The sequence below is a fragment of the Bos taurus genome, chromosome 10 (genome assembly GCF_002263795.3).
Source record: "Bos taurus isolate L1 Dominette 01449 registration number 42190680 breed Hereford chromosome 10, ARS-UCD2.0, whole genome shotgun sequence".
NCBI classification, from domain to species: Eukaryota; Metazoa; Chordata; class Mammalia; order Artiodactyla; family Bovidae; genus Bos; species Bos taurus.
In genome coordinates this window covers 53,398,067-53,423,800 of record NC_037337.1, presented here as the reverse complement: position 1 = coordinate 53,423,800, position 25,734 = coordinate 53,398,067, and the positions used below count along the sequence as shown (strand labels likewise).

The window sequence follows — 25,734 nt, the reverse complement described above, 5'->3', positions numbered from 1 at the left end:
CAAATAGATAAATAAAAATAAATATGAAAAAGAGGGGAAAAAAAAAAGAAAATACACCCTTTACTCCTGAAGAGCCCCTAGCTGAAACTGAGAATATGAACCTAAGAACTAGAAATATTGACCATGTAGTCTCCTGATTTTTCATAAATGTTAAACAATAAATTGTAATAGGTTGAAATGGTCAAAGATACCAACGATTGTAAGAAAAGACTTATAAGATCCACACGTGATGAGAGCTGAACGTGGTGTCACCTAGCATCGTTTTTCTGGACTTTTTACCAGGAAAAACTTTATCGTTTAGCAACCATTTTAAAATGGTTAAATTATATATACTTTATTCCTTTCAGCATTGCTTTACCTTATTCACTACATTTCTCCAGTGGTCATTATTTATTCAAGGTAACTATATTCTAGCAGCCCATTTCATGTTCAATTTTATTATTCTGAGGCATTATGGTCCCATAGGGACATCCTACTAAGGCACTGTTTCTCAAACTTTATTATGCATCAGAATCACAGGCAGGACTTGTTAAAAATTAGGTTGCTAGCCCCACCCTTGGGCTTCCCAGGTGACTCAGTGGTAAAGAATCTGCATGCCAATTCAGGAGATGTGGGTTTGATCCTTGGGTTGGGAAGATCCCTTAGAGAAGGAAATGGCAACCCACTCCAGTATTCTTGCCTGAGAAATCCCATGGACAGAGGAGCCTGGTGGATTACAGTCCACGGGGTCACAAGAGTCGGACATGACTTAGTGACAAACTGCCAATAAGCCCCAGCCTCAGAGTTTCTGAGATGGAGCTGCACCCACAGAGTAGGTCAAGGATGCAGCCCAAGAATTTGGATTTCTAATTGCTTACCAGGTGGTAGTCATACTACTGGCCCAAGGACCACACTTTGAGAACACTTTTCTAAGTGATATCTATCTGCTTCTTCTCAGGAGTAAGTAAGAGAGGTCAAGTCACATGAGGAGTTGAGGAAATCAAGAAAGTTTTCTTACTTCTATGAAAATCTCAGACCTGCCTCTGTCCATGTATTTAAGTCCAATTTCTTCCTTTCTGGAGGCTTCTGATACTGATTGTCTTTTTAAGGTAGGTAGCTCCTGACATGCATGCTCATAATGGTATAATAGAAGTCAGCTTATCTATTTAGAGAAGGCAATGGCACCCCACTCCAGTACTCTTGCCTGGAAAATCCCATGGACGGAGGAGCATGGTGGGCTGCAGTCCATTGGGTCATGAAGAGTTGGACGCAACTGAGCGACTTCACTTTCACTTTTCACGTTCATGTATTGGAGAAGGAAATGGCAACCCACTCCAGTGTTCTTGCCTGGAGAATCCCAGGGACGGGGGAGCCTGGTGGGAGGCCGTCTCTGGGGTCGCACAGAGTCGGACACGACTGAAGCGACTTAGCAGCAGCAGCAGCAGCATGACTGCACTCACAGATTAATTGTTTCCAAAATAGATAACAAGATAAAAGACAGAACAGAGATGGATCTAGATATTGTCATACTAACTGAATTAAGTCAGACAGAGAAAGATAAACATACAATATCACTTACATGTGGAATCTAAGAAATAGTACAAATGAACCTATTTACAAAACAGAAATAGAGTCACAGATGTGGAAAACAAATTTGTGGTTATCAAGGGGAAAAGGGGGAGGAGGGATAAATTAGGAGACTGGGAATGACAAATACACAATCCTCTATATAAAATAGATAATTAATAAGAACCTACTGTATAGCACAGCTTCCCAGGTAGCTCAGTGGTAAAGAATCTTCCTGCCAATACAGGAGACACTGGAGATGTGGGTTTGATCCCTGGGTGAGGAAGGTCCCCTGGAAGAGTAAATGCAACCCACTCCAGTATTCTTGCCTGGGAAATTCCAAAGACAGAGGAGCCTGGCAGGCTATAGTCCATGGGGTTGCAAAATCAGACAAAACTGAGCGACTGAGTGTGTGTGTGCACGTGTGTGTGCATGCGCACACACGCGCACACACACACACATATGCATAAACAGGCAGGGTGGTGGAAGAGCAGAAAGGAATGTGGACCACTGGGAGACTGTAGTCCAGGCAAGGGATATGAGGACCTGAAATAGGACATCGGTGAGGTGAATGGAAAAAGAGGAATATTTCTGAGTTAGAAACGGTGGGGCATAGTCTTTGTGTTGATTTCCTAGTAATAAAGGACAGAATAAATGGATGAAGCAGAATCAGTAGTTTGAAAAGCTGTTTGTCAGCTTTTCCAGGATGGTTCTATTTGTTGGTTTGTCATAGGCACCTGTCTCTTCAAAATACATGACGAAGATATTTTAAAATCTGGTAGAAAATATTTAAAATTTTGATATATTAAAAAATACTGGGAATTCCCTGGCAGTCCAATGGTTAGGACTCTGCAATTCCACTGCAGAGGACCCAGGTTTGATCCCTAGTCGGGGAACTAGGATCCTGAAAGCATGTGTTGTGGCCAAAATAAACAAAACCAAAATGCTTACTTCATTGCAGTGAATAATTGAGATTGAACTACAAGAAATATGATGCTAAATTTGACTAGTCAAAGGAGAATATAATAATTAAGAGGATTAATTTCTTGCCAGAATTTAATAATATTTTAAAAATTCTTCAGTGATGTCGAGAAAATAGAGAACAAGAACTGTATGTGTATTTGCAGGTGATGCCACCGTGTGTTGTATCTGGGACTCAGTTGGGTGTATTTCTATCCGTAGTATGGAATTAATTACATTGATAAAGTAACATTGACCAGAAAAAAGTAATATTTGCTTTTAAAATGATATTACATATACAGTTATTTTAAAAAATACTTCCAAATCATTACTTCAGTGTTTTTCTCTTCAGAATGTTTGAGGGCTTTGATCCAGTGCTCTCTAACGTCTAGTGTTGTTGACTGATGGATGCCCTGTTTTGTATTCTCTTTGGAAGCTTGAAGGTCTTATCTTTGTCTGCTGTATGCTCAAATCTCCTGATGACATGCTTTGGTATAGATCTATTTTTATCCATTTTGGTGGGCACTTGGTGAACTCATATAATTTGGTAACTCATGTACTTCAGTTCTGGGGATTTTTCTTAGATTATTTCACTGTTGACTTTCATCATTTCCCCTTCTTATCTCTGTTTTTGGAGCCATTATTATTTGGATTTTGGACTGGTCCTCTCTACTTTCTAATAAATTTCCTTAATTTTCTCTTCCAAAGCTTCTACCAATTTTTTTGCCCACTTATACTCTCTGGTTTTCAATTCTAAATGATCTAAATGTCTCACATGATAGAGCCTTACCTCAAATGTCTGATAATCCTTGGTTGTCCACTAATATTTAAAAACAGGACAATAAAATGCTGATTGGAAACTCTGAATGACTGGGTAAGAGGTTGTCAGCTATAAAGGTCCCTATAGTGTGATTTGTTTGGGCTAATAGGTGGGAACCTCCCATGTCAATATCTTCAGGTCTTTCCTCTTGGAAAGAGGTTAATCAGGTTCCACACAGATGGACCTTCTAATCTCTTCCTTGGAAGTTGAAGGTCTGGCTGCTGGAATCTGGGAACTGAGTTGGTAAAAACATTTAGGAGCCTTAGCATCTAATATCCAAATGTTCACTTAATCCCCCTAGCCTCTAGAGATCTCCAGTTTCACCTTCTGCAGAGAATAAGTTTTCAGTACAGGCATTTAATGTCTTAAATAATAAATGACACTATCAAGGAGTAGAGAACTCCTTTTAGCTATGACCAGAGAGGAAAGGTGAAATCTGTACTAGGAAATTCCTCAAAGCTGAGGGATTTTTGCTGGCTGATAGAAGAGAATAAGAGTGGATTGTTGATGACCAGTAGAATCTGGCTTAGGATAAAAATGGAAAATCTTGGCTTTTAATCCATCTTTGATGGGAGTGCCATGAACTGAAGGTAATATTTATTAAATTAATTGTTACATGATGTTGTTTCTTTCACTCCCAAGGAGACAGCTGTGGAAAAGAAAGCACCAACTCCTGGCTGCTCTTCTATAGCGCAGGCAGCTACAAGGGAGTCTACTGGTCATCACCCTTGGTTCTAAGGGGAAAATGTTAGCAGGCCAGTCATTCCATTTAGATAGCAACCTACCACTTGACTTGATTGGCTCTATTCTCTCTCCTCCTCTGAGCTTTCTAGAATTCTTGCCTTCTGAATAAGAGGCCAAGGTCAAGTCTTTCTCCCAAGCGAGCAAAGCCCATTGTTTTGGCTGCTTTTCCTTTTGACTGAAAAGTTTCTTTGGGCAATAAAGATCTCCCTGATGAAATTGGGTGTATGAGTGTAGATTTGGGGGGCTCTTAGAAAGAAGAGACTGAAACTATGCCAACAAGAATTCCTGTGTCTACCAGTTAAGGTCAATGAGCTGTAAACTAAAATCTATGAGATTATATCCTTCTTGAGGACAGGGGGTTTGATACTTTCTGTTCCTAAACAGCATTTAGTACCATGCTGTGCATATAAGAAGTGTTCATTAAATATATTTCAATGTTTATTTATCGAGGCTGATTAGCTTACACTATAGAAAACAGTACTATTAATTACCACTGAATAGGTGTTACTGGCTGTTTCTCTCAGCTTTTAAATAAAGTCTTCTGGCTCTATCTGGCAAGGTTGGCAAGAGCTCAGAAATGACTTACAAATAACAAAACTCGTTTTTAAAAATATTTTTTGTCTTCCATATATGTATTGTAGATTATAGAAAATCTGTTTGTGGGAAACACATTCCCCTAGTAAAAATGATACATGAAAACACTGTACTACAGAATGAAGAATAAATTCATGTTTAATGTCAAATACTTGACAGATTTAATTCCAGCCTCCCTTTTTTGAGTGTGTACTATACACCTGGCCCTATGTTAGATGCACACTACAGACAGATGTATGGCAGCCCCATCCTTTAAGGAGTGTTTAATCTACTGAGGAAAATAAACTATATAACAATATGGGTCATAATAGATACGAAAAACTTTACCAGTCTGTCCCTCAAAGGAGTGAGGGAACCTCCATGACTGAGGGTTTGAGCAGTGATTTCTTCTTCTAAATTAGTTGTATGAGAAGGATGAGAAGAAACTGGCTCTTCTTTTCTCTTGAAAATAGCATAAATCCTTGAATGAAATTACATGCTTTCTCCTCTCCTGAAGATTGCATTTCAGTTTTACCACTGAGACTATTTCTGATGGAATGAGGCCTAACAGTTCTAATTAGACTTCTCTTCTTGATGTTTGGGGCTTTGCTACAAAAAATGGCCACTGAGACTTACATCGCTTAGAACACATTAGATTACAAACAGCAGAGTACTCTAACCCTGTCCGTTCCATCAATGACGGTAGACCTGGGTTCAGAAGCTGTGATCAGAGACTCAAAACCATCACCGAAGGGTATCTTTTTCTGTTTATGCTTTCTCCACGTCTACTTTATTTTCACCTGGCAGGACCTTTTGGTTGGAAGATGGTGGTCCAAAGTCCAGGAGTTCCTTGGTTTTTCTTCCCATAAAATATGCTGGGGATATTCCTTCACATTTTTGGGTTGCTTTTAAATGCTCCTGGATTTCTTGAGTACAGGCAGAAACAGGAGGTTGCCTTTGAAGCTCTCTTGGAATATGAAACAAACAAGAACTCTCCCCGAAGCCCCCAGCGTTGGCCCAAATTGTGCCATGCACATTGCCAACCAGTAACTGCAGCAGGGAATGGAACTATGCTAAGTTATTTAGGTTGGAATTTTGCTAATTTGCTTACACTGGAACCACATTCTATAGTAGACAGCTAGGCCAGGGATGTGACGCTAAGCAGCAGGGTGGCTGTTTACCCAGATAAGGGGGAGTAGATACAGGGGAGGCTACAGAATCTGGCACAAATACAGAGTGTGGCAGATGACGTCATGGAAACCTTTACCCTCAAGTTACAACTGCCTTCTTCCGCTGGACAGCTCTATTTGTAATAATGTACAGTAATCGCGTATCTGCAGCTAAGTCTGTCTTCTTGTTTCCATGCAAATCTGGCCTCCAAAGGCTCCTTCTTGCCTTCATGGTGTAGGCTGCATTTTTCAGTGTTACTCTGGCTATGTCTTCTTTCCTCACTGTTTCTTCTGCCGGGGCCTTACTGGTCGTTACTGAATTCACTGACCCCAAAGAGTCAAACCCTGGCTGATATTGGAGAAAACCTTACTTTGATATCCGGAGAGAAACTGAGGTTTAATTATTTTGTCGTCTTTCTATTTCGTTCGGGGTTCTTCAGGCCAAGTTCAGTACTTGGGCCAAGACTGTGGCTGTGCGACAGAACCTACCTGGGCCGTCTCTAAAACGAAGGGCCTGGCTTGATCCATTACAAAAACTCTTCTTGCGGTGCGATCCGGTAGTCTTGACTGGAAATCGGATAACAAGAGAGGACTGCAGACGTGGAAGCTTGAGTGAGTGGAGTGTTTGGGAACCTGAACCCCACGATGCTTTGTGTGGTTTGAGGGAGGTCTTGCCTCTTCTGCATTCCGCCCACCAATGAATTTGACCACCCGTACCTACTCCAAGAGCCCGCCAAGGTGGCCGGTCTCTCTTCCCCACGCACTCGTCTTCCGCGGCGAGCCCTGCGCAGCCTACTGCGGCCGGAGCCTCCGGGCCAAGCGAAGTGTGGCGTCCGGCGTCCAGCGCGGCTTGCTCCGGAAAGCCTTTCAGGATTCTTGCGGCCTCGGGCTAGGTGGCCTCGGCAGCGGATCCAGATGCGCCCGCTGTTGCGTCTCCGCCGCTCGGCTTCGGGAAGAGAGGCCAGAGCGAACGGGCTGGGGGAGGCGCCACGGCGGCTGCCGCCTATCTCCCGAGGGCCCGACCAGGCTTCCTCGCAGGCGGCCCGGCCCTGCCTCACGGGGTGCCTGCGCGTGCCTCCCGCCCCTCCCCACCCGCTCCGGTCCGCCTCACCCCACAGCCGGCTTTGTCCGCCAGCCGCGCGGCGGCCCCTCCCCGTTCCCGTCGGCTCCTCCCCGCCCCCTCCGCTGGCCCCACTTCCTCGGCGCAGGCGGCGGGAGCGGGACGGGGACGAAGGGGTTAACCCGGGGCTCTTCCCGGCGCGGAGGGATCCGGAGCCGAGCCGAGCGCGGTGCTGAGGCTGCCTCAGCGAAAAAAATGTCCGCCTGAGGAGACCCACAAGTTCTATTCGGGGGGACCGCCAGCCCGCCCCGGGAGGAAGGGGCGGCCAGGCCCGAAAGCCGCCTCTCCGGCCCGGATCCGAGAGCTCGCGCGGGGCAAAGTGAGCCGAACCGCCGGGCGGTGCAAGGGGAAGCCCGAGCCAGCTCTCCCGGCCAAAGTGAACTTTAATCGAGGAGGTTGGATGCGGAGACGGGGCGGCAGGTAATTGCGGGCCGGCGAGCGGGAGGGGGACGCCGTGGTGGGGCTGGGGGCTGCGGGGCGCCGCTGTGTCCCGGCCGGAGTAGAGGCGCCGCCGGCCCGCGCCCCAACTCCGCAGCCTTTTGTACAGAAGCGAACCCGGGGTCCCCTCCAAGTTGGGGAGCAGAGTGGGGGTGGAGGCGAGAGTCGCGGACGGCCAGGCCCGCGGGCGGCGCGCTCGGCCTGCGCGTCCGGCTCACCGCTCGGCAGGGGCTCCCGGGCGCGCGGGAGAGCGGGCTCTTCGGCTATCGAGCCAGGCTCATTGTTAAGCAGCTCCAGGGTCGGCCGTCCGCAGGCAGGGCAGCAAAAGTGGGAGGAGGCCGAACCGGGGGAGGAGGACGCCGGGCGAGAGCGGGACTAGTTGTCGCTGTTTCTGTTTTCTTTTTAAAAACGCCTCTGGGACGCGCGGGGGATGCTTTCCGACCCCCGGGGCCCGCGGGGGACGTCCGGGAGGCGGCGGCAATAGACGCGGGCCTTCGAGCGGCGCGTTCCCTGCAACTTGTCAGTTCTATTGTTGCAGAGCCAGTGAGTCACTTCGCTACTCCCCTCGCCGCCGTTCCGCTCGCTGGATGCCCAATCGTCCCTCACCCCGCCCCTCGAGACCCCCGCCCCGGCCTGGCCCCGCGCGTCGGGCACCCGGCGGCGGCGGCGCGGGGTAGGGGGCGCCGGGGAGGGGGCAGGACGGGCTCGGAAACTTGCGGGAGAGGTGGCGAGTTGCGGGAGCCCCCGCCTCGCTCCCGGGCCGGGCCGGGAAACGCGTGGATTCACGGACCCGTGCGGGCGCCCGGCTGTCTTGCCCCCTGCCCGCGCGGCGGTGGGGAACGAGGAGGGTATTGGAAGTCAGTCTGGCGGTTTTCTTCTTCCTCTACGCCCCTCTCCATCCCCGAACACACTTTGGGCCTCGGCGGTCTCTGGCTTGTCTCTTAGCAGAGCCTTTTTTCTCTGCCTTAGGACCTGTTAAAAGTGGCCGAAGATGAATCCCCAGCAGCAGCGCATGGCCGCTATAGGGACCGACAAGGAGCTGAGCGACCTGCTGGACTTCAGTGCGGTATGAGAGCTTTCCGCGGCATCTTGGGGTTCTGCTGAGGTTTACAGAAAAAGAAAAGGGGGAGAGCGACGTGGAGACTAAGCAGCGTGAACTCCATCTGCTTTGAGCAGTAGTTTTCAGGGCTGGAGTCCAGCTCCCCCAAGTTGGACACCTGAACTTTGATGTAATGTCTAGACTTGCAGATTTAAAACTTTAATGCCAGAGGGGTCACTTGATTTAACCAGTGAAAAGGAGAACAACTTAATCTTGAGCTTTGGTTGAGTCACCCTCTGACCCTGATGGTTATTAGGGATTTTGAACTTCATATGAAAAAAGAAAATTGTTTTTTTCTGCAACGCTCCTAACCATTTCCTTTCCCAAGATGTGGTATAGTTTATGGTACCTGAACGAGATCAGTTACAAGAAGCTAGTCAAGGACTAAAATTTCCAGCCTTTTGGATTGAACCCTCCTAAGATAAATGTATATGGACTTTACACGTGTATATGTGTGTAAATGTATACATAAGAAGTGTATGTGTGTATATATATATATGTTTGAAATTTTTTTAACATAGGGAAAAATATTACCTGAAATCAGAGAGCCTATTGCCGTTATTTCTAATGGGTTGAATTCGTTTATTAACTGCTTTTACAAAATGAAGATCATTGACCAAAACTTACCATTTAAACTTAATAATCTTAGAATCTCTCATACAAGTGACTGGATTTTCAGAACAGAAAATAGCCAGTATTTCCAAATAGTGTGAGGAAATAGTATCACCAAGTGTGTTTGCCTTTCTGGATCTGAACGTATATCTCCATTTTTAACTTCTCTCTGAAATACAGTAACTAATTGATAACGCTTGATGAACTTCTGTTTGCAAGGAGTCCAGCAGAATTTCAGGACTAATAGAAACGTTTGGGTTATTTTGCAGATGTTTTCCCCACCTGTTAATAGTGGGAAAACCAGACCAACGACACTGGGCAGCAGTCAGTTCAGCGGATCAGGTAAGATCATGTCTAAAATCAGAAACTCATATGTTGGTGTTATGATACGTTTATGTAGAAAAATATGAAGTATTTTAATACTTTTCTTTATGCCATTCTTTAGCGTCTAGTTAAAACTATCAACAAAAACAAGCCCCAAATGTGGGCTGTAGCTCTAAGGATCCATTGACATTTCTTTGAGAATTTCAATGTGAATTAAAAAATTTTTCTTTTCTCTGAATTTTTAAGTTGAAAATCATCTTGTTTGAGTACAGGGGATTGTGTCATGCTTCTGTATTTAGAAAAGTACGAGAAGAAAATGCTCTTTGGTCTATGTGTGTTGTTTTTTTTGTTTATATATATATGTGTGTGTATTTAAAAATTTTCCTAAGTTTTAGCCCTTTAGCATTATTAAACCTTTGGAAATAAAGACTTGGTAAAATAATATTACTTAAAATAGGCGTATGAAAACTGAAATTGAGTCAAGCAGTAATTAGTAAGACTTATTTTAAAAGATGGCTATTCCTTTGGAAGTCTGCAGGAAATTAACAGTTTTGTAGACAGTTATTTAAAATCTTGCAAATAAATGAATAGAAAGTTAGATTTACTTTCACATAACACAGACGACTGAATTCTGTCCTACATTCACATTACAGTAGGATAACATTGAGAATAAGTTAAATTCCTACTCTTACGGTAGTGCTTTGCTCTTTAAATTTATCTCCTGTATATTTATAACTACTCTGCTCCATTATTAACATTTATCCTGTATTTCTTAAGAATGCATTTTTCTCTTTATACTCATGATTTAAAAAAATAAATGTTTCAGAAGCAAGGTTCATCGTAGTGTAGAAAAACTATAATTTTCTGTTTAACTTAGATTATTCCTAGTGCTCAGAGATGAGAAAAAAATAACGAAAGCCAAGACAGCATCATCCTAAGAAAACCAGCTGTCAAATCTGTAGGCTGAAACTCAATATATTTCTTTTTGACTGTTGCTTTTTTCTTTCCCCTAATAAAATGATAGTTGATTTCTTAAATGTAAAAGCAGAACATCAGAAATGGTTAATTTCATAACCAGTTTAACCCTTTATACCACTTTACATTAAAAAAAGTTTCTATCATACACTACTTGAATTTACTAAAATTCATTTTTAATTATGAAATTACAACTTAAAGGGAAAATATAGCATGTTTTACATCTCAAGTAAAATAAAAATGTTTTGGATTTTAAATATTTTAAAGACTATTATTATTCTTAATCAAAAGAATATCATAAAATGTCAGCCAAACCTCAGCTCTTCTCCCACCTCTGTCTGTTTATTGGTATTGCTTGGAAAGTCTTTGTTTTTTGGGGTTGGGGAGAGAAAATTATTTGTTAATATAGAAGGCTGTTTTCTCTTTCTTTACTACTGTTTTGAGTACCTATCAATTTTTGCAGTTGATATACTCAAGAACTTTGAAACTAACTTTGTTGACTATGTAGTAGATGCTTAGTATATTTCATTAAATGAGTAATGATGTTGCTGTTTCAGATTGGCTTGAATTGTAGAAAATATATGTAACAGACATTGATATCAGGGACATGAGCTTCAGAAATTTGCTATTAGAAATACTTTTCTGTTTTTGGAATAATGTCGACTATGTATTTTTTTTACTTTTTAAAATTAAAAAGTATGGTGACTTGACGTGTATTACTAGCATGGCACTGGAGCAGTTGTGGGTCCTTTTTGTAGCATGCATTATACAAAGAAAAAATTATTTTTCTACATTGTAGAAGTGTTCATAGTATTTGTTTCTTTGGAGCAGGAAATTTTAAGTTTTAAAACTGTTAGGTTTTGTATCCATTGAAAACAAACAAATATTTTTCTGTGTTTTTTTTTTTAATTTCAGGAAAAAATTATAATGAAAAAAAGCTGTGACCTTTAGTAATTTTGAATGGATTTAGCTTTGGGGGAAGGGGAAATTGCAAAGCAATTATTTTATGTGAAAGTATACTGGTAGATATGGCCTTATAGCCGTTTCTTATCTTAAAGGAAATGTTTAAAAGAAATTGGTATGACAGTATTGTTTTATTTATGTATTTTATTGACACTTTAATAATCTTCTGTCCTGATGTCAAAGGATATGTAATGCATCCTAGTGACTGATTATTTGCAATGTATAAGGAGCTAAAGATCTGACTTTCCTTCTGAAGACATGACTTAAAGACTAATTACCTTGTTTTTGAAATAACATTTGTAAAATCCCAAGGCTTTGCCTCATGAAAACTGTAAGTGTGTAGTATAATTTCCCTTATTGATTGTCCTTTTTGATGCTGACTTAATTTCACTATAAATGCTATAGTATGTGATGTTATTTTAAAGTCTTATTCTGAATGGAAAATATAACTTGTATGATAGCTGACACTATCAAAAGTCACCGTGGAAAAAGTTAATGTATATTTTCTATTACTTATTTGTCTTGACAATAAGTAATACGTCAAAAAATATGGCAATAAAAATTAGTCATAATTTTTATTTTTTCAGCAAGGGTGTTAATTTTCTTTGCATTATAATAAGACCGAACTTGTCCACTTAATAGTGTAGAATCTCTGAGGTATTGTTATGGTGACCTTGAGCGAGGGGCTTCTTTCTGTAAGAGTCAAAGGTGCGGCACTTTATAGGACAACACGGTCCTATTAGAGGAAAGCGTGTTGAAAGGATTGACAAAGTGGAAATAGTTCGGTGTTTAAATCAACTCTCCCCTCCAACTTTAGGTCTTGAGTGTGTAGAACTAAATTGTGATATTGGGCTTAGATTTTAGTGGTTTAAATATTTACATGATAGCTGAAAGATTTCCTTTGTTAGTTTTTGAATCCAAGTCTTAAGAGGTGTCCAAAGGAAGTGGGATACATTTGTTTTGTAAGCAACCTATACGTATTGAGTTTGTCTCTTATATTTCTATCTAGAAAGTTATTTTAGCTAGCAAGTAAAGCTTTCACTTTTCTTTGTTCAAATCAGACTTTTGTAACACTATAAATTTCTTCTTGCTGAAGATTTTTGGAAAGAATTATAAGAACTATTTTTCTAGCTCTTAATTTTTAAAAGGGATGCAGAATTTCATTTTTGGGGGGGTATTTTCATATGTACATAGAGATTTTTTGAAAATATCGATAATAGGGGCAGAAAAATGAATTCTCATTAAATTTCTCCTCAGTTTTGCAAATTAAACTTTGTGTTCTAAGATAATTGTAGATTCATACGCAGTTGTAAGAAACAGTACAGAGATCCCACTTGCACTCTACCATGCTTCTCACAGTGGTAATGTCTTATAAAACTGTGGCACAACATCACAGCTAGGTTTCTGACAGTGATAAAGTCAAGATACAAGAGCAGTTTCATCATCACAAAGATTCCTGATGTCCTGATGTTTCCCTAATTTAGCTTTATCTGTTTTTAAAGTAATATGAAAAGAAAAAAAGGGAAAAATTAGTCAATACTTACTCACAGATTGCCACAGCATTATTCAAAATATCAAAAAAGAGAACACCAAAGTTTTACCAATGTATTTTTTAACTGAATTGTAAATATAAGTAGGAATGGTAATTTTAAATAAAGGCGAAACTAGGTTTGGGTTTTTCACTTAAGGTATTATAAACTTATGAGTAGGGTATGTTTCATATTGTGTACCTATCAGTATTGAAATTTGTTGACTACAGTGTGTAGTAATACAGACTTACTCAAATTTAATACTGCTATTTGGATAACTGAGCCATGTTAGACATTTGCTTCTGGCAAGCTGTAATGATCAGTTAAAGTAACTGCAGAGTCAACAGGCATATGAAGAAAAATACAATATTTTAGGATAAATATAGTCTATTGTTAAGCAGCTTATTTAAAGTAAAAGTTAAGTAGTGAAGGAGTTTTTTTAGAGAATCTGTATATGAAAATATAATCTTCGAAAACAGAAAAATTAGATACAAGATTATAACCGTGAGTATTGTGTGTTTTTAGGAGTAGTTCCTATAGAGTTATTTTAAGTAGTCATGGCTTATAATGGATTTGAAAAGCAGTTTGATTAGGTCACAGTATTTTAGAGGCTTGGTTTTGCAGTGAGCCATACTTTTGATTAATTATTATTTCTGTTTTCATTAACAGTTTAAATACAGATTCAACTTTCTTTTATGCTATCTTTTGGTTTGTGTTTTTATTTGAGTTTTAAAATCATTCTCTTGGATAGGAAAATTGCTATTGTTATTTATTGTTATTGCTATTGCTATTGTAAAAAAGATGAAGATTGCTGTTGTTATTTAGTCACTGAGTCATGTCTGACTCTTTTGCGACCCCATGGACTGTAGCCTACCAGGCTTCTCTATCCATGTGATTTCCCAGGCAAGAATACTGGAGTGGGTTGCCATTTTCTTTTCCAGGGAATCTTCCCGACCCAGGGAGCCAACCTGGGGAGCAGATCTGTGTCTTCTGCATTAGCAGGTGGATTCTTTACCCCTGAGTCATCAGGGAAGCCCAAAGATGAAGATACTCAACTTTAAATTTAAACACAATTGTTTTCATTTTCACATTTTATATTTAATGGGGCTATATACAGTAATTTCTTTTTTTATATGTATATTCTTTTTCTTTTTTTAAATCATTTTTAAAAGTATTTATTTATTTGGGCATTGGGTCTTAGTTGCAGCAAGTAGGGTCTTCCTTTGTTGTGGTGCACGGACTCTAGTTGTGGTACATGGGCTTCAGCGCACTCTGGCTCAGTAGTTGTGGCTCATAGGCTTAGCTGCTCTCTGGCTAGTTCCCAGACAAGGGATTGAACCTGGGTCCTCTGCATTGCAAGGCAGATTCTTAACCACTGGACCATCAGGGAAATCCCAGTAATTCCTTATTAAAGCCAAATAGTCTTTTTTGTTCTTGAACAATTGATAATCATATGTGGAATGTCATTGTCTGCCTAGTGTTGTCAAAGACTGGAATGACTTTCCACAAAAGAGTAAAATAACACTATTAGAAAAAGTCTCCTGGAAAAAAAAGTAGTTTCTGGACAGTTTGTGGGATAATTAAAAAAAAAAAAATTCATTTAATAGGACTGCTTTTGGGTATTGCTTGAATATGGTGTTTTGGAAAAGAATGTTGAAATTTGAATCTAATGCTTTTGTGCTTATAGAATAAAATGAAAAGAAGATGGACAGTTACCTATATCAGTTAGAAAGACTTTCTGCTTTGTTAAATAGTTGAGCCATATTTATCTTAGATTTATCAATTAAACCCATATATATTTAGTATTTGCACATCTTGGTATTCTCCTAGCTTTTGGGAAGGTGGCGAATGGAGAAGGATATAGAGAAAAGGGGGAGGCATTTCATTATCTAGATAGATAAGGCAGAAAAATATAAGGCAGAAAAATATCTGTAACAAAAAATGTCAACAGTTGCACATCAGTGTAGGTTATATTGAGTCCATAAGAATAAGGATGTGTTGAGGAGTGAGGGGACTGGTTTAAAGATAAATCAGAAGTGTTAAATTTAGAGTTGACTTTAAAGGAGATACAAAAAATGAGTTAGAGAAGAGAAGACCTGTCCTCCCAAATGTCTTCTTTCTCATTAACAGAGATCTGGAAATGGGAGACTTGGTTCAAGGGCCTGTGTATGTACAATTCAGGGAAAGAGAAACTGATTTTTATTGATGACAGCTCCTGTACTCCTAGAGGAGCTCATGTTAATAGACTGCATGGGTTCAAATCTAACCATTGCTGTTTATGAGCTGGTGATCTTGGGTACGTTTCTTACCCTTTTTATGCTTCTGTTTCTTAACCTGTAAAAGCCTCATGAGTTGTTACGAGTGTTAACTGAGTTGATAGAAGTAAAGCTCTAGGAACAGTATCTGGCACATAGTGAACTGTGGTGAAGTGAATTGTTAGTGGTGATGCAATAAAATAAGGAAAGCATTTACTTACTCAGGAAGCTATTGTGCTAATCTCTGGTGTAAATTTGGACCTGGTATTAGTATAGGAAGTAGGAAGGAAAAATACCAGAAGAAAAGAAAGGATTGACAGAATTTGAAGGATTGGATTTCTATAGGTAAGAGAAATGACTTTTGCAGTTCTGGTAACTGGAAGATTGTTGTGCTGGAAGAAAAAAAAAGATGAAATGTTTTGAGCATTTTAAATTTCACATGGCCTGGGACTCTTGCTAATTTGGGGATTTATGAGAATAGAGTGCTGCAGGATGAGTTAAAGATTTTGGTTTTAAAAAAGCTATTTTCTGCCTATAAAATTAATACATAATCATCATTGAAAAAAAGTTAGAAAAAGTAATAGGTGGGGAAAGACATTCATTATTTTACTATCGACTAGATTTTACAGTTTATTTCCTTCTAGTCTTTTTTTCCCCTGTTGTATGTTTGCAACATTGTGAACTTACTATTAGTTTCATTTCTTGTCCTGCTTTTTTATTTTGCCTGATGTTATGAACATTATCTTATATTCTTAAACATTCTTCATTTAGTTCGGTCGCTCAGTTGTGTTCAACTCTTGGGACCCCATGGACTGCAGCACATCAGGCTTCCCCTACATCACCAACTCCTGGAGCTTGCTCAAACTCATGTCCATTGATTTGGTGATGTCATCCAACTGTCTCATCCTCTGTTGTCCCCTTCTCCTCCTGCCCTCAGTCTTTCTCAGCATCAGTGTCTTTTCCAGTGAGTCAGTTCCTCACATCAGGTGGCCAAAGTATTGGAGCTTCAACTTCAGCATCAGTCCTTCCAGTGAATGTTCAAGAATGATTTCCTTTAGGGTTGACCGGATTGATCTCCTTGCAGTCCAAGGGACTCGCAAGAGTCTTCTCCAATACCACAGTTCAAAAGCATCAAAAAAGATTCTTCATAAACTCCCTTAAAAATTGTTGTATTATTACATGGGATGGATGCAGTGTAACTTATCAAATCATTTCTCATACTGCTTGATGCTTAGAGAGTCTGTTGATTTGCTTCTTGGTATTATAAAAAATATGATAGTGAATACCTTTTTGTACATCCATACATTTTTATCTACACTTCAGTTTACTTTGGCTAGGAGGTGGAGATTTTGGGTTTTGTTCCTACAAGTAAAGCTAAGTGAGTGAATGTATACCCTAGGGAAAGGTCAAGGATTGATGTTAATGGTGGAGTTAAATATATAAAATTAGTTACTTTGGTTGATTATTTATTACTTTATAGATGGAGTGTTTGATGACATTTGGTGCAGATTTGTATTTGTATATAATTTGATTGTGTGGTGACTGGAGGGAATTCTTGTCATTCTCTGAGTTATGCTTGTTGTTGAAATGGAGTGGAATCTAGTTGGATTCTATACATTTCTGATATGTCTGCTGTTTGTTCTCTCTCTGTTTTTTGTTACTTTTGGATACAAAAGCATCCAAGTGTTACTCTGTGCATTCCATCTTTCAAGTTGTGTAAAGTTCTTCACTTTTTTCCTCTGATGGTGAAGGGAGTGGAGTGAGTTGGCATGATTATATTTAATGTAGAAAATGTGAGAGAGCCCTTGAATTCTTGGCATTTTATAAAAGAGGCAGTGGAGTATAGTGGGAAGAATTGGTCTCAGGAGCCAGATGACTGGATTGGAACTTATTAGCTGGGCCCTGGAAAAGTCATTTAAATGATCTGAGCATACTTTTTTCCTTTGTGAAGAGTGAATGATAATGCTTACCTTCAGAATCCATATGAGGATCAAATAAGATCTCTGTATATTGCTTACTACACTGCTGCTGCTACTGCTGCTAAGTCGCTTCAGTTGTGCCCGATCTGTGCGACCCCATAGACGGCAGCCCATCAGGCTCCTCCGTCCCTGGGATTCTCCAGGCAAGAACACTGGAGTGGGTTGCCATTTCCTTCTCCAATGCATGAAAGTGAAAAGTGAAAGTGAAGTTGCTCAGTCGTGCCCGACTCTTACCGACCCCATGGACTGCAGCCTACCAGGCTCCTCCATCCATGGGATTTTCCAGGCAAGAGTACTGGAGTGGGGTGCCATTGCCTTACTACACTATGCAACTTCAAAAATAGTAGCTGCCATTGTTATGGTACCCTCTTAAATAATACTAATGTAATATTAATTATTAATAGTAGTAATTATAACCAGTTGTATAGCCAGTGTTTATTGAGCTGTTAGGTATGCTAACATATGCTAGGTACTATGCTAAGCTGTTTATAGGCATTACTTCATTTTGCTTTGGGTAAAATGCGATATTTATGGTGCTAGATAGTGTGCAGAAATGCCCATCAAGGACAGCATGTCAAAGTTGCTTTTTAGTGCCATAAAGTTGTACATGTTGTTAAAATTCTAAGAAGATATCAGGCAGAAGAATAGTTTTGAAAGGTCATTCATTTCAGTTTAGTCGCTCAGTTGGGTCCAACTCTTTGCGACGCCATGGACTGCAGCATGCGAGGCTTCCCTGTCCGTCACCAACTTGCTAAAACTCATGTCCATCAAGTTGGTGATGCCATCCAACCATCTCATCCTCTCTCATCCCCTACTCCTCCCACCTTCAGTCTTTCCCAGCATCAGGGTCTTTTCCAGTGAGTCAGTTCTTCGCATCAGGTGGCCAAAGTATTGGAGTTTCAGCTTCAGCATCCGTCCTTCAAATGAATATTCAGGACTGATTTCCTTTAGAATGGACTGGTTCGATCTCCTTGCAGTCCAAGGGACTCTCAAGAGTCTTCTCCAACACCACAGTTCAAAAGCATTAATTCTTTGGTGCTCAGCTTTCTTTATGGTCGAACTCTCCCATCCATACATGACCACAGAAAAAACCATAACCTTGACTAGACGGACCTTTGTTGGCCACATTACAGCCACATTACGGCCAAGTAATGTGCTGAATTTTAGTATGCTGTCTAGGTTGGTCATAGCTTTTCTTCCAAGGAGCAAGCGTCTTTTTCATTTCATGGCTGCAGTGATTTTGGAGCCCAAGAAAATAAAGTCGTCACTGTTTCCATTGTTTCCCCATCTGTTTGCCATGAAGTGATGGGACTGGATGCCATGATCTTCGTTTTTTGAATGTTGAATTTTAAGCCAGCCTTTTCACTCTCCTTTTTTACTTTCATCAAGAGGCTCTTGAGTTCCTCTTCACTTTCTGCCATAAGGATGGTGTCATCTGCATTTCTGAGGTTATTGATATTTCTCCCGGCAATCTTGATTCCAGCTTGTGCTTATCCAGCCTGGGATTTCACATGATGTATTCTGCGTATCAGTTAAATAAGCAGGGTGACAATATGCAGCCTTGACATACTCCATTCCTGATGTGGAACCAGTCATTGTTACATGCCCAGTTCTAACTTGCTTCCTGACCTGCATATAGATTTCTCAGGAGGCAGATCAGGTGGTCTGGTATTCCCATCTCTTGAAGAAGTTTTCACAAGTTGTTGTGATCTACGCAGTCAAAGACTTTGGTGTAATCAATAAAGCAGAAGTAGATGTTTTTCTGAAATTCTCTTGCTTTTTCTATGATCCAGTGAATGTTGGCAATTTGATCTCTGGTTCCTCTGCCTTTTCTAAATCCAGCATGAACATCTGGAAATTCACGGCTCACATACTGTTGAAGCCTGGCTTGGAGAATTTTGAGCATTACTTTACTAGTGTGTGAGATGAGTGCAATTGTGTGGTAGTTTGAGCATTCCTTGGCATTGCCCTTCTTTGGGATTGGAACGAAAACTGACCTTTTCCATTCCTATGGCCACTGCTGAGTTTTTCAAATTTGCTGCCATATTGAATGCAGAACTTTCACAGCATCATCTTTTAGGATTTGAAATAGTGCAACTGGAATTCCATCACCTACACTAGCTTTGTTTGTGGTGATGCTTCCTAAGGCCCACTTGGCTTTGCAATCCTCTAAAATGCAAAGTGCTCTTCAGGCACTCTATCGTTAGGTGCCTAGTAACCTTACCTTTATATTTTTGTAACTGATTTCTTCTTAATACTATTATTTTATGGACTACATATTGTATAATGCAGAATGGTGTACAGAAATGTGTATACTTATTGAAACCTTTTTCCGTGTTAATATCACCACTTGGATAAAGTGTTTTCTCTATATTCTGTCTCTAGTTGCTTGAAAATTTTCTTTTCTGGAGTGAAGTGTAGTCTAATTAAATTAATAAATTAAAAATGATGTGACCTGAGAGGATAGAATAGCTGGGAGACAGGTTGGATAGAATGTTAAGAGTCTATGGGGTAGAGCTTCTTCAGTTTCTTCTCAATGGCAGAGAAGGATCATAAACTTCCCTGATAGCCTGAAGCAGCACATTTTACGTGAGTAGAAGAAATCTTAAAAGTCTTCACATGCATTTTGCCTTGTATTCCCTAGCACAGACATATTTGTTGTAATATAATTGTGTTTTAATTAATCATTGAGTAAAAATGAGGCGAAGGCAATGGCACCCTACTCCAGTACTCCTGCCTGGAAAATCCCATGGATGGAGGAGCCTGGAAGGCTGCAGTCCATGAGGTCGCTGAGGGTCGGATACAACTGAGCGAGTTCACTTTCACTTTTCACTTTCATGCATTGGAGAAGGAAATGTTAACCCACTCCAGTGTTCTTGCCTGGAGTATCCCAGGGACGGGGGAGCCTGGTGGGCTGCTGTCTGTGGGGTCACACAGAGTCGGACACGACTGAAGTGACTTAGCAGCAGTAGCAGCAGCAGTGGCCAGAGTGGAATGGGATGCAGTCCTATGCTATCCTTTCTTTTGTGAGAAGGCCAGCCTTAGAGTTTCTTTTTTGGCTGTTATTGGTCCTGGATCTTTTCTGATTGCCACAGAAATCTCTGAAAAAGGATTGTTACACTGGTTGGGAGTGGTTTTGGTAGGGAGGAAATTGTTATTTCATAAGTAATGCATAGAGAGATTTGCTGTAATATATGTAACTGTCATTGAACCTCTGTTTTCTTTTTCTAGCCAGATCATCCTATAATTTTTTTGCATACCTGTGACTCAAGAAGAAAATGTATGTTTTTACAGACAGAGCTTTGGTTTTTAATCCATGTTTAAAATGTGCTCTCACGTGTTCCAGGTTAAAAATGTGCTCTCATAAAGACCATGGTGAGTCATCCAAGCTACTATAAGCTGATTGGGGACTTAAAGATTGCACAGAAATGAAAACGGATTAGGGATTGGTTACTAATTTTTATTGCATTGAATAGTGATTCAGGGATAAAACCTTTAAAATAAAATAACATTTTGAGATAAGGCACAGGACAGAAACACTAGCTTTCTTAAGAAACAAAAGACTACCATACCTTATCTTTGGCTATTACAAATGAAAAAAAATGGCTCAAGATGTCATTTTCTCAGATCTGTTTCAGACATTAAGATAGTGCATGAATTTGAACTGAGGGAATACTCTGAATTTGGGAAATTATTCCAGTACTCCAAAGGAAGTCTTTTTGGAAGTAGCCTCCCTCAGAAGTTGTTGATTTGTTTTCTTCTGGTGGTTTTGCTGGTGAGCCGTTGTGAGGCTTTTAAATGAGCAGGATTACCTCATGATGACTCTCCCACCACTTCATTGGTGATTAGAGAATGCAGATTGAACTTAATATGATCACACAACTCCAGTCAGTGAGCAGGTGTGCTGCTGTTCTCAGCAAGAGTTGTGAGTTAGTGGTAGGGTACCACGGGGAACCATCAGCCTCTTGGTCCTGAGGTGTGTGTTGAGATTGTTGGGAATAAACGAAAGGTTTGCTGTGCCACTAGGTTCGCTTGGCTCACTTTGGATTTATGGCAGAAGCATGATTTGGCCACAGGTTAGAGAATCTGAGTTTATATGGGCATTCATAAACAAGGGATGAACATTGTTTAGTTCTCCTGAGTGAGGAAGTCCTCTCTGGTTTTTGCTATTTGGAAACCCTATTGTATCCAACTGACTTTGACCTACTTAGGCTTTGGAAAATGTTTTTCACTGTTGGTTCTGATTTGGAATAAAGTTAAAGGGGGTGGTTGGTTGTTGCCTGTTGAATCTCTTGGTCACAACTTACAGACAACTTGATTATGCTTTTCCAACTAGGCAAGTAATAGATTCATTTAAAGACGTTATTAAATATCCTAAATATCTCTTACTTAACCATCAACTAGTTCTTTTTATTCTAGTTGATAGCATAGTTTATTTATTATATGTCAAGACCACCCTTCATCTGCCAAAGGTTCACAATCACTGATCTGCCATTTTGACATCCAAAAAGATCTGAGTCAAAATTTTCCCTTTAAATTCAGCATAAACTATTGTAGTGGCAAATACGCTCTTTTCTGAAGGGAGGTCATTGACATTCCCTATTTTTCTAGTTGGAACTTCCCTGCTGGCTCAATGGTAAAGAATCTGCCTGCCAATGCAGAAGACATAGGTTTGATCCTTGGGTAGGGACGATCCCCCGGAGAAAGGAAGTGGCAACCCACTCCAGTATTCTTGCCTGGAAAACCCATGGACATAGGAACCTGGCTGGCGGGCTACAGTCCATGGGATCACAAAAGAGTTGGACACGACTTCACGACTAAAAAACAATAGCTTTCCTAGTTATTGTATAATTACCAGGTTCTGGGGATGATGTTAACATACAGCATATATACTCTTTCTTTTCTAAAATGTGAAAAACGGAATTCTAAAACCCACCTGGCTCCATGGATTTCTGAAAAGGTATTACAGACCTCCCTTTGTGTGTGTGTGGATGTGGGAATAAGTGGGCACGGGGGTGTGTGTGGGCGAGTGAGAATTAACCTCCCTCCCTCCTTCACTGTTGTTTTCAACTCAAAAATTTGTTTTTTGGACTAAAACTCTATAGACTAGAGACTGAATTATTTTAAATACAGAAAAAAAATTTTAGTGGACTTGCTAATATAAAAGGAAATTCTTCTTGTAATACAGCCTTTTCAGACTGAGCTTTGTGCTTTGAAATGTTTGCCTTATATATTGTTTTAGGAAATCAGTTTTTATTTTGAGTAGGGATAAGCTTTTTATCTTTTGGGCTAAGGAGTGTGATGATACTTGCCTGGTCATTTTGCATGGAAATTTTCAGTGTGCTAATAGAAATGTTCTTATATATATATTATATATAAAACCAGGTAAGAAATAGTTACGTATATATACATGTGTATATAAAACTAGCTGCCTATGATTGTGTGCAAGAGAAAGCCTCAACCCTGGCCCATATCCAAGTTTAACTGTGTGAGAACAAACAAGAAAATCCCACCAAGCCATATGCATGAAGAAAAGGAGGTGCTAAGGTTTGGTTTCATAGAGGACAGACAATAAAACCAGTCTTTGGTAGTTTTATTCTTTCCTTTTATATTGGTTAAAAGGTTCGTAGCGTGATGTTTCGGAGAAGGCGATGGCACCCCACTCCAGTACTCTTGCCTGGAAAGTCCCATGGACGGAGGAGCCTGGTGGGCTGCAGTCCATGGGGTCGGGAAGAGTCAGACACGACTGAGCGACTTCACTTTCACTTTTCCCTTTCATGCATTGGAGAAGGAAATGGCACCCCACTCCAGTGTTCTTGCCTGGAGAATCCAAGGGACGAGGGAGCCTGGTGGGCTGCCGTCTATGGGGTCTCACAGAGTCGGACACGACTGAAGCGACTTAGCAGCAGCAGCAGCAGCAGCAACAGTGTGATGTTTATTCCTGCAGTGTACTCGTTAAAGGCATCTTCAAAACAAATTGTGATTCTAATGAGTGGATGAAGTTTTCCTCAGGAGCCTGTCATTGGCTCAGTGCTATTATTGTTTAATGTAGCTATGAAAGTAGCAATGAAGGGAGTGTGTAATAAACTAGTCCTTGTATACCTGTTGTTTTGAGAGTCAGGTCAATTGGCTATTCTGACTTTTCTGGTTCCCTTGCAAACCTGTTTCCTGTAGTATTACCAGTGTTACTGTCTGAAGAATCCTTACATAATATTGAGTAATTAAATTGACATAAAGTTTGTAGAGGTTTGAGATACCCTGTTGTGGGAACACAGAACAGGCTGTACAGCTCAGGTCTGTCTTGCCTTCATATTTATTTAACCTCTCTTGTCAAACTTCAGTGTATTGCCAGAGTGAATAGAGTATTGCCAGACTGAGACTGACACTTGCTGAACAAGTTATATAGCAGTGGGACTTTGCCCAGTGAATGATTCAGGGAATGAGAAGAGTCTTATTATTTAAAAGAAAATCAATAATAATAAACGTACTTCATAAATATTTACCCGTTCACTATTTACTTCATAATTCTTGTAGGAAGTTGGTAAGTGTTCATTTTACAGAGGAAATAGAGAAATCAACAGTGATATACATTTGCCTGTGGTTTCTTATTGCCCCTCAGAAGTAGCAAACTGATCAGTTGTAGTTGCACCTGCACTGATACTAATCTACACCAGAGTACGGTTTGTCAGGAGGAATTTAATATCTCTAGAAATCGTTAAAATTTGTTCTTATAACTGGAGGCTTAAATGGTGCCAAGTTGATAATCTTCAGAAGAAAGTGCTTCAGGATTTATTTATTGTTAAAAAGAAAATGATAATCAAAAGCCTCCATAAAATAAAACTCTTCTTGTTAGTATTACACAATATTGAATATAAACAACTACAGTCTAAAATGTCTTTAGGAGAGTTTCTTCTTTTTGTGTGTGGTCCTCTCTTGTTGTTCAGCTGTTGTCAGCCTTTGTGCTTTGGGAAGAAGATAAAATTTGATAGTTATAAGATGCTGGAATATTCACAGGTATTATTTAGTTGAGGCCATAGAAAAGAATGGTTATTTCATAGTATAGAAAATTCTTTATTTTCACTTCCCCCTTTTCAAAGATTTAGTGTTTATTTAGTTATAAAGGCAAGTAAAAGCAGATAGAAAATAGTTATTCCAAGGGTAGTTTAAAATATTATTAAACATGTAGAAGAGATTTTAATGGAAGTTGTTAAAATTTAATTTTGACAACAGACTTTTCAAAGCATTAAAATGAAAAGATATATTTGAGAGGGTGCCAGTCTAGTGAATTTTGTATTTTTATTTATTTAAAGTAGACTGGGCTTTCATTTTGTCGAAGCACATCAGTAGGCATTGGAGAGAATATGTTAATGTGCTGTTTTTTATTGGACTATGTAGAATGGTTTGTTCACTTTAAGGTGGTGGAGAACAGAGACAGTCACATTGTGGTATGCTGGAAAGAGGAGGGGTTCAAAGTCACAACATTTGGTTCATTGTTGGCTTTATCATTTACCAGATTTGTGATCCTACAACAGTATGTTAACCTGTTTATTTTGTGTCTAAAATGAGGAGAATAAAAATACTGCCTAATGGGTTGTGATAGTGATCAAATTAAATAATTTTTAGGGAGATTATTTCTAAAATGTGGAGGTTTGTGATTCTGTTCTAATTTTTGTTGCTCTTCAGTCTCTACATCCTGTCTGACTTTTTGTGACCCCATGGACTGCAGTATACCAGGCCTCCCTGTCCCTCGCCATCTCCCGGAGTTTGCCCAAGTTCATGTTCATTTTGTTCACATTTGCCCAAGTTTGCCCAGGTTCATGTCCATTGAATTGGTGATGCTATGGAACTATCTCTGTACTAATGTACTACAACCATCATCCTTACTAATATTAGTTGTCTTACAATGTTAGGTGGCATAGCAACTCTTGAAGGGTTTCTAAGCTCACAAGTTTATGGGCAATGAGTGACTATTCATGCAAAACTTCATTTCTGACAGTCAGTTTAGCTCAAGTGATTGAGAGGGATGATAATCTAAGGAACCATTGCCTTCAGTAGGGACCCCTCAGAATCTCAGAATTCTTCAGATGAATTCTTTCTCTTTTTGGTTAGATGAGGGAAGTTAAAGCAATAAATTAAACTTTGTTATATCTCCATTAGTAACTTTGAGTTTTGTATTTTCAGCTTAGTTTTAAATGCTTGTTGAGGATCTGTTGTAGTGACAGTGTTAGCCCTAGGCTTAAGCAGGGTGGCAGCTGAATAGTTCTTAGGAACGTTTTTGCTTTGTTTGATGAGCAGTTATCCAAACAAAATTTTAGTGTCAGTAAGAGTTAACCTTTTGAAGATTTTGAAGTACTGGATGTGGTGGCCTTTGTATGCTCCTGAGTGAGGATGAGAGGATGCAAGGGTGGAATTGGGAAATACAAGTGGAACTCTCATCTTCCGTGTGCCTGTGCTTGCAGCAGGAAGGGTTAGCTTAGTCTCATCATGAAGGGCCGGGACGCTGTGCGCTGGTGCTTCTCTGTTGCTGTGCTCTTTGTGCTCAGGGACGATGCGCTTCCCCAAGCCCTGTGCTGCCCCTTTCCAGTGTGCTTATCTGGACATACAAAACACCTAGGCCACTTTTCATTGG

At 40.2% G+C, this 25,734-nt stretch overlaps 1 protein-coding gene across 6 annotated transcripts in view; it reads left to right on the top strand.

Moving 5' to 3' along the window:
- Window positions 1-7,115: 7,115 nt before the first annotated feature.
- TCF12 (transcription factor 12) overlaps window positions 7,116-25,734 on the top strand; it is a 393,332-nt gene continuing 374,713 nt past the window's right edge. For 3 of the 6 annotated variants that reach the window (XM_059890304.1, XM_059890303.1, XM_024997387.2), the window contains exons 1-3: window positions 7,116-7,351; window positions 8,339-8,435; window positions 9,350-9,422. In XM_059890304.1, the coding sequence (XP_059746287.1) occupies window positions 8,361-8,435; window positions 9,350-9,422 (148 nt within the window). In that variant the 5' untranslated portion in view covers window positions 7,116-7,351; window positions 8,339-8,360. 6 annotated transcript variants of the gene reach the window in all.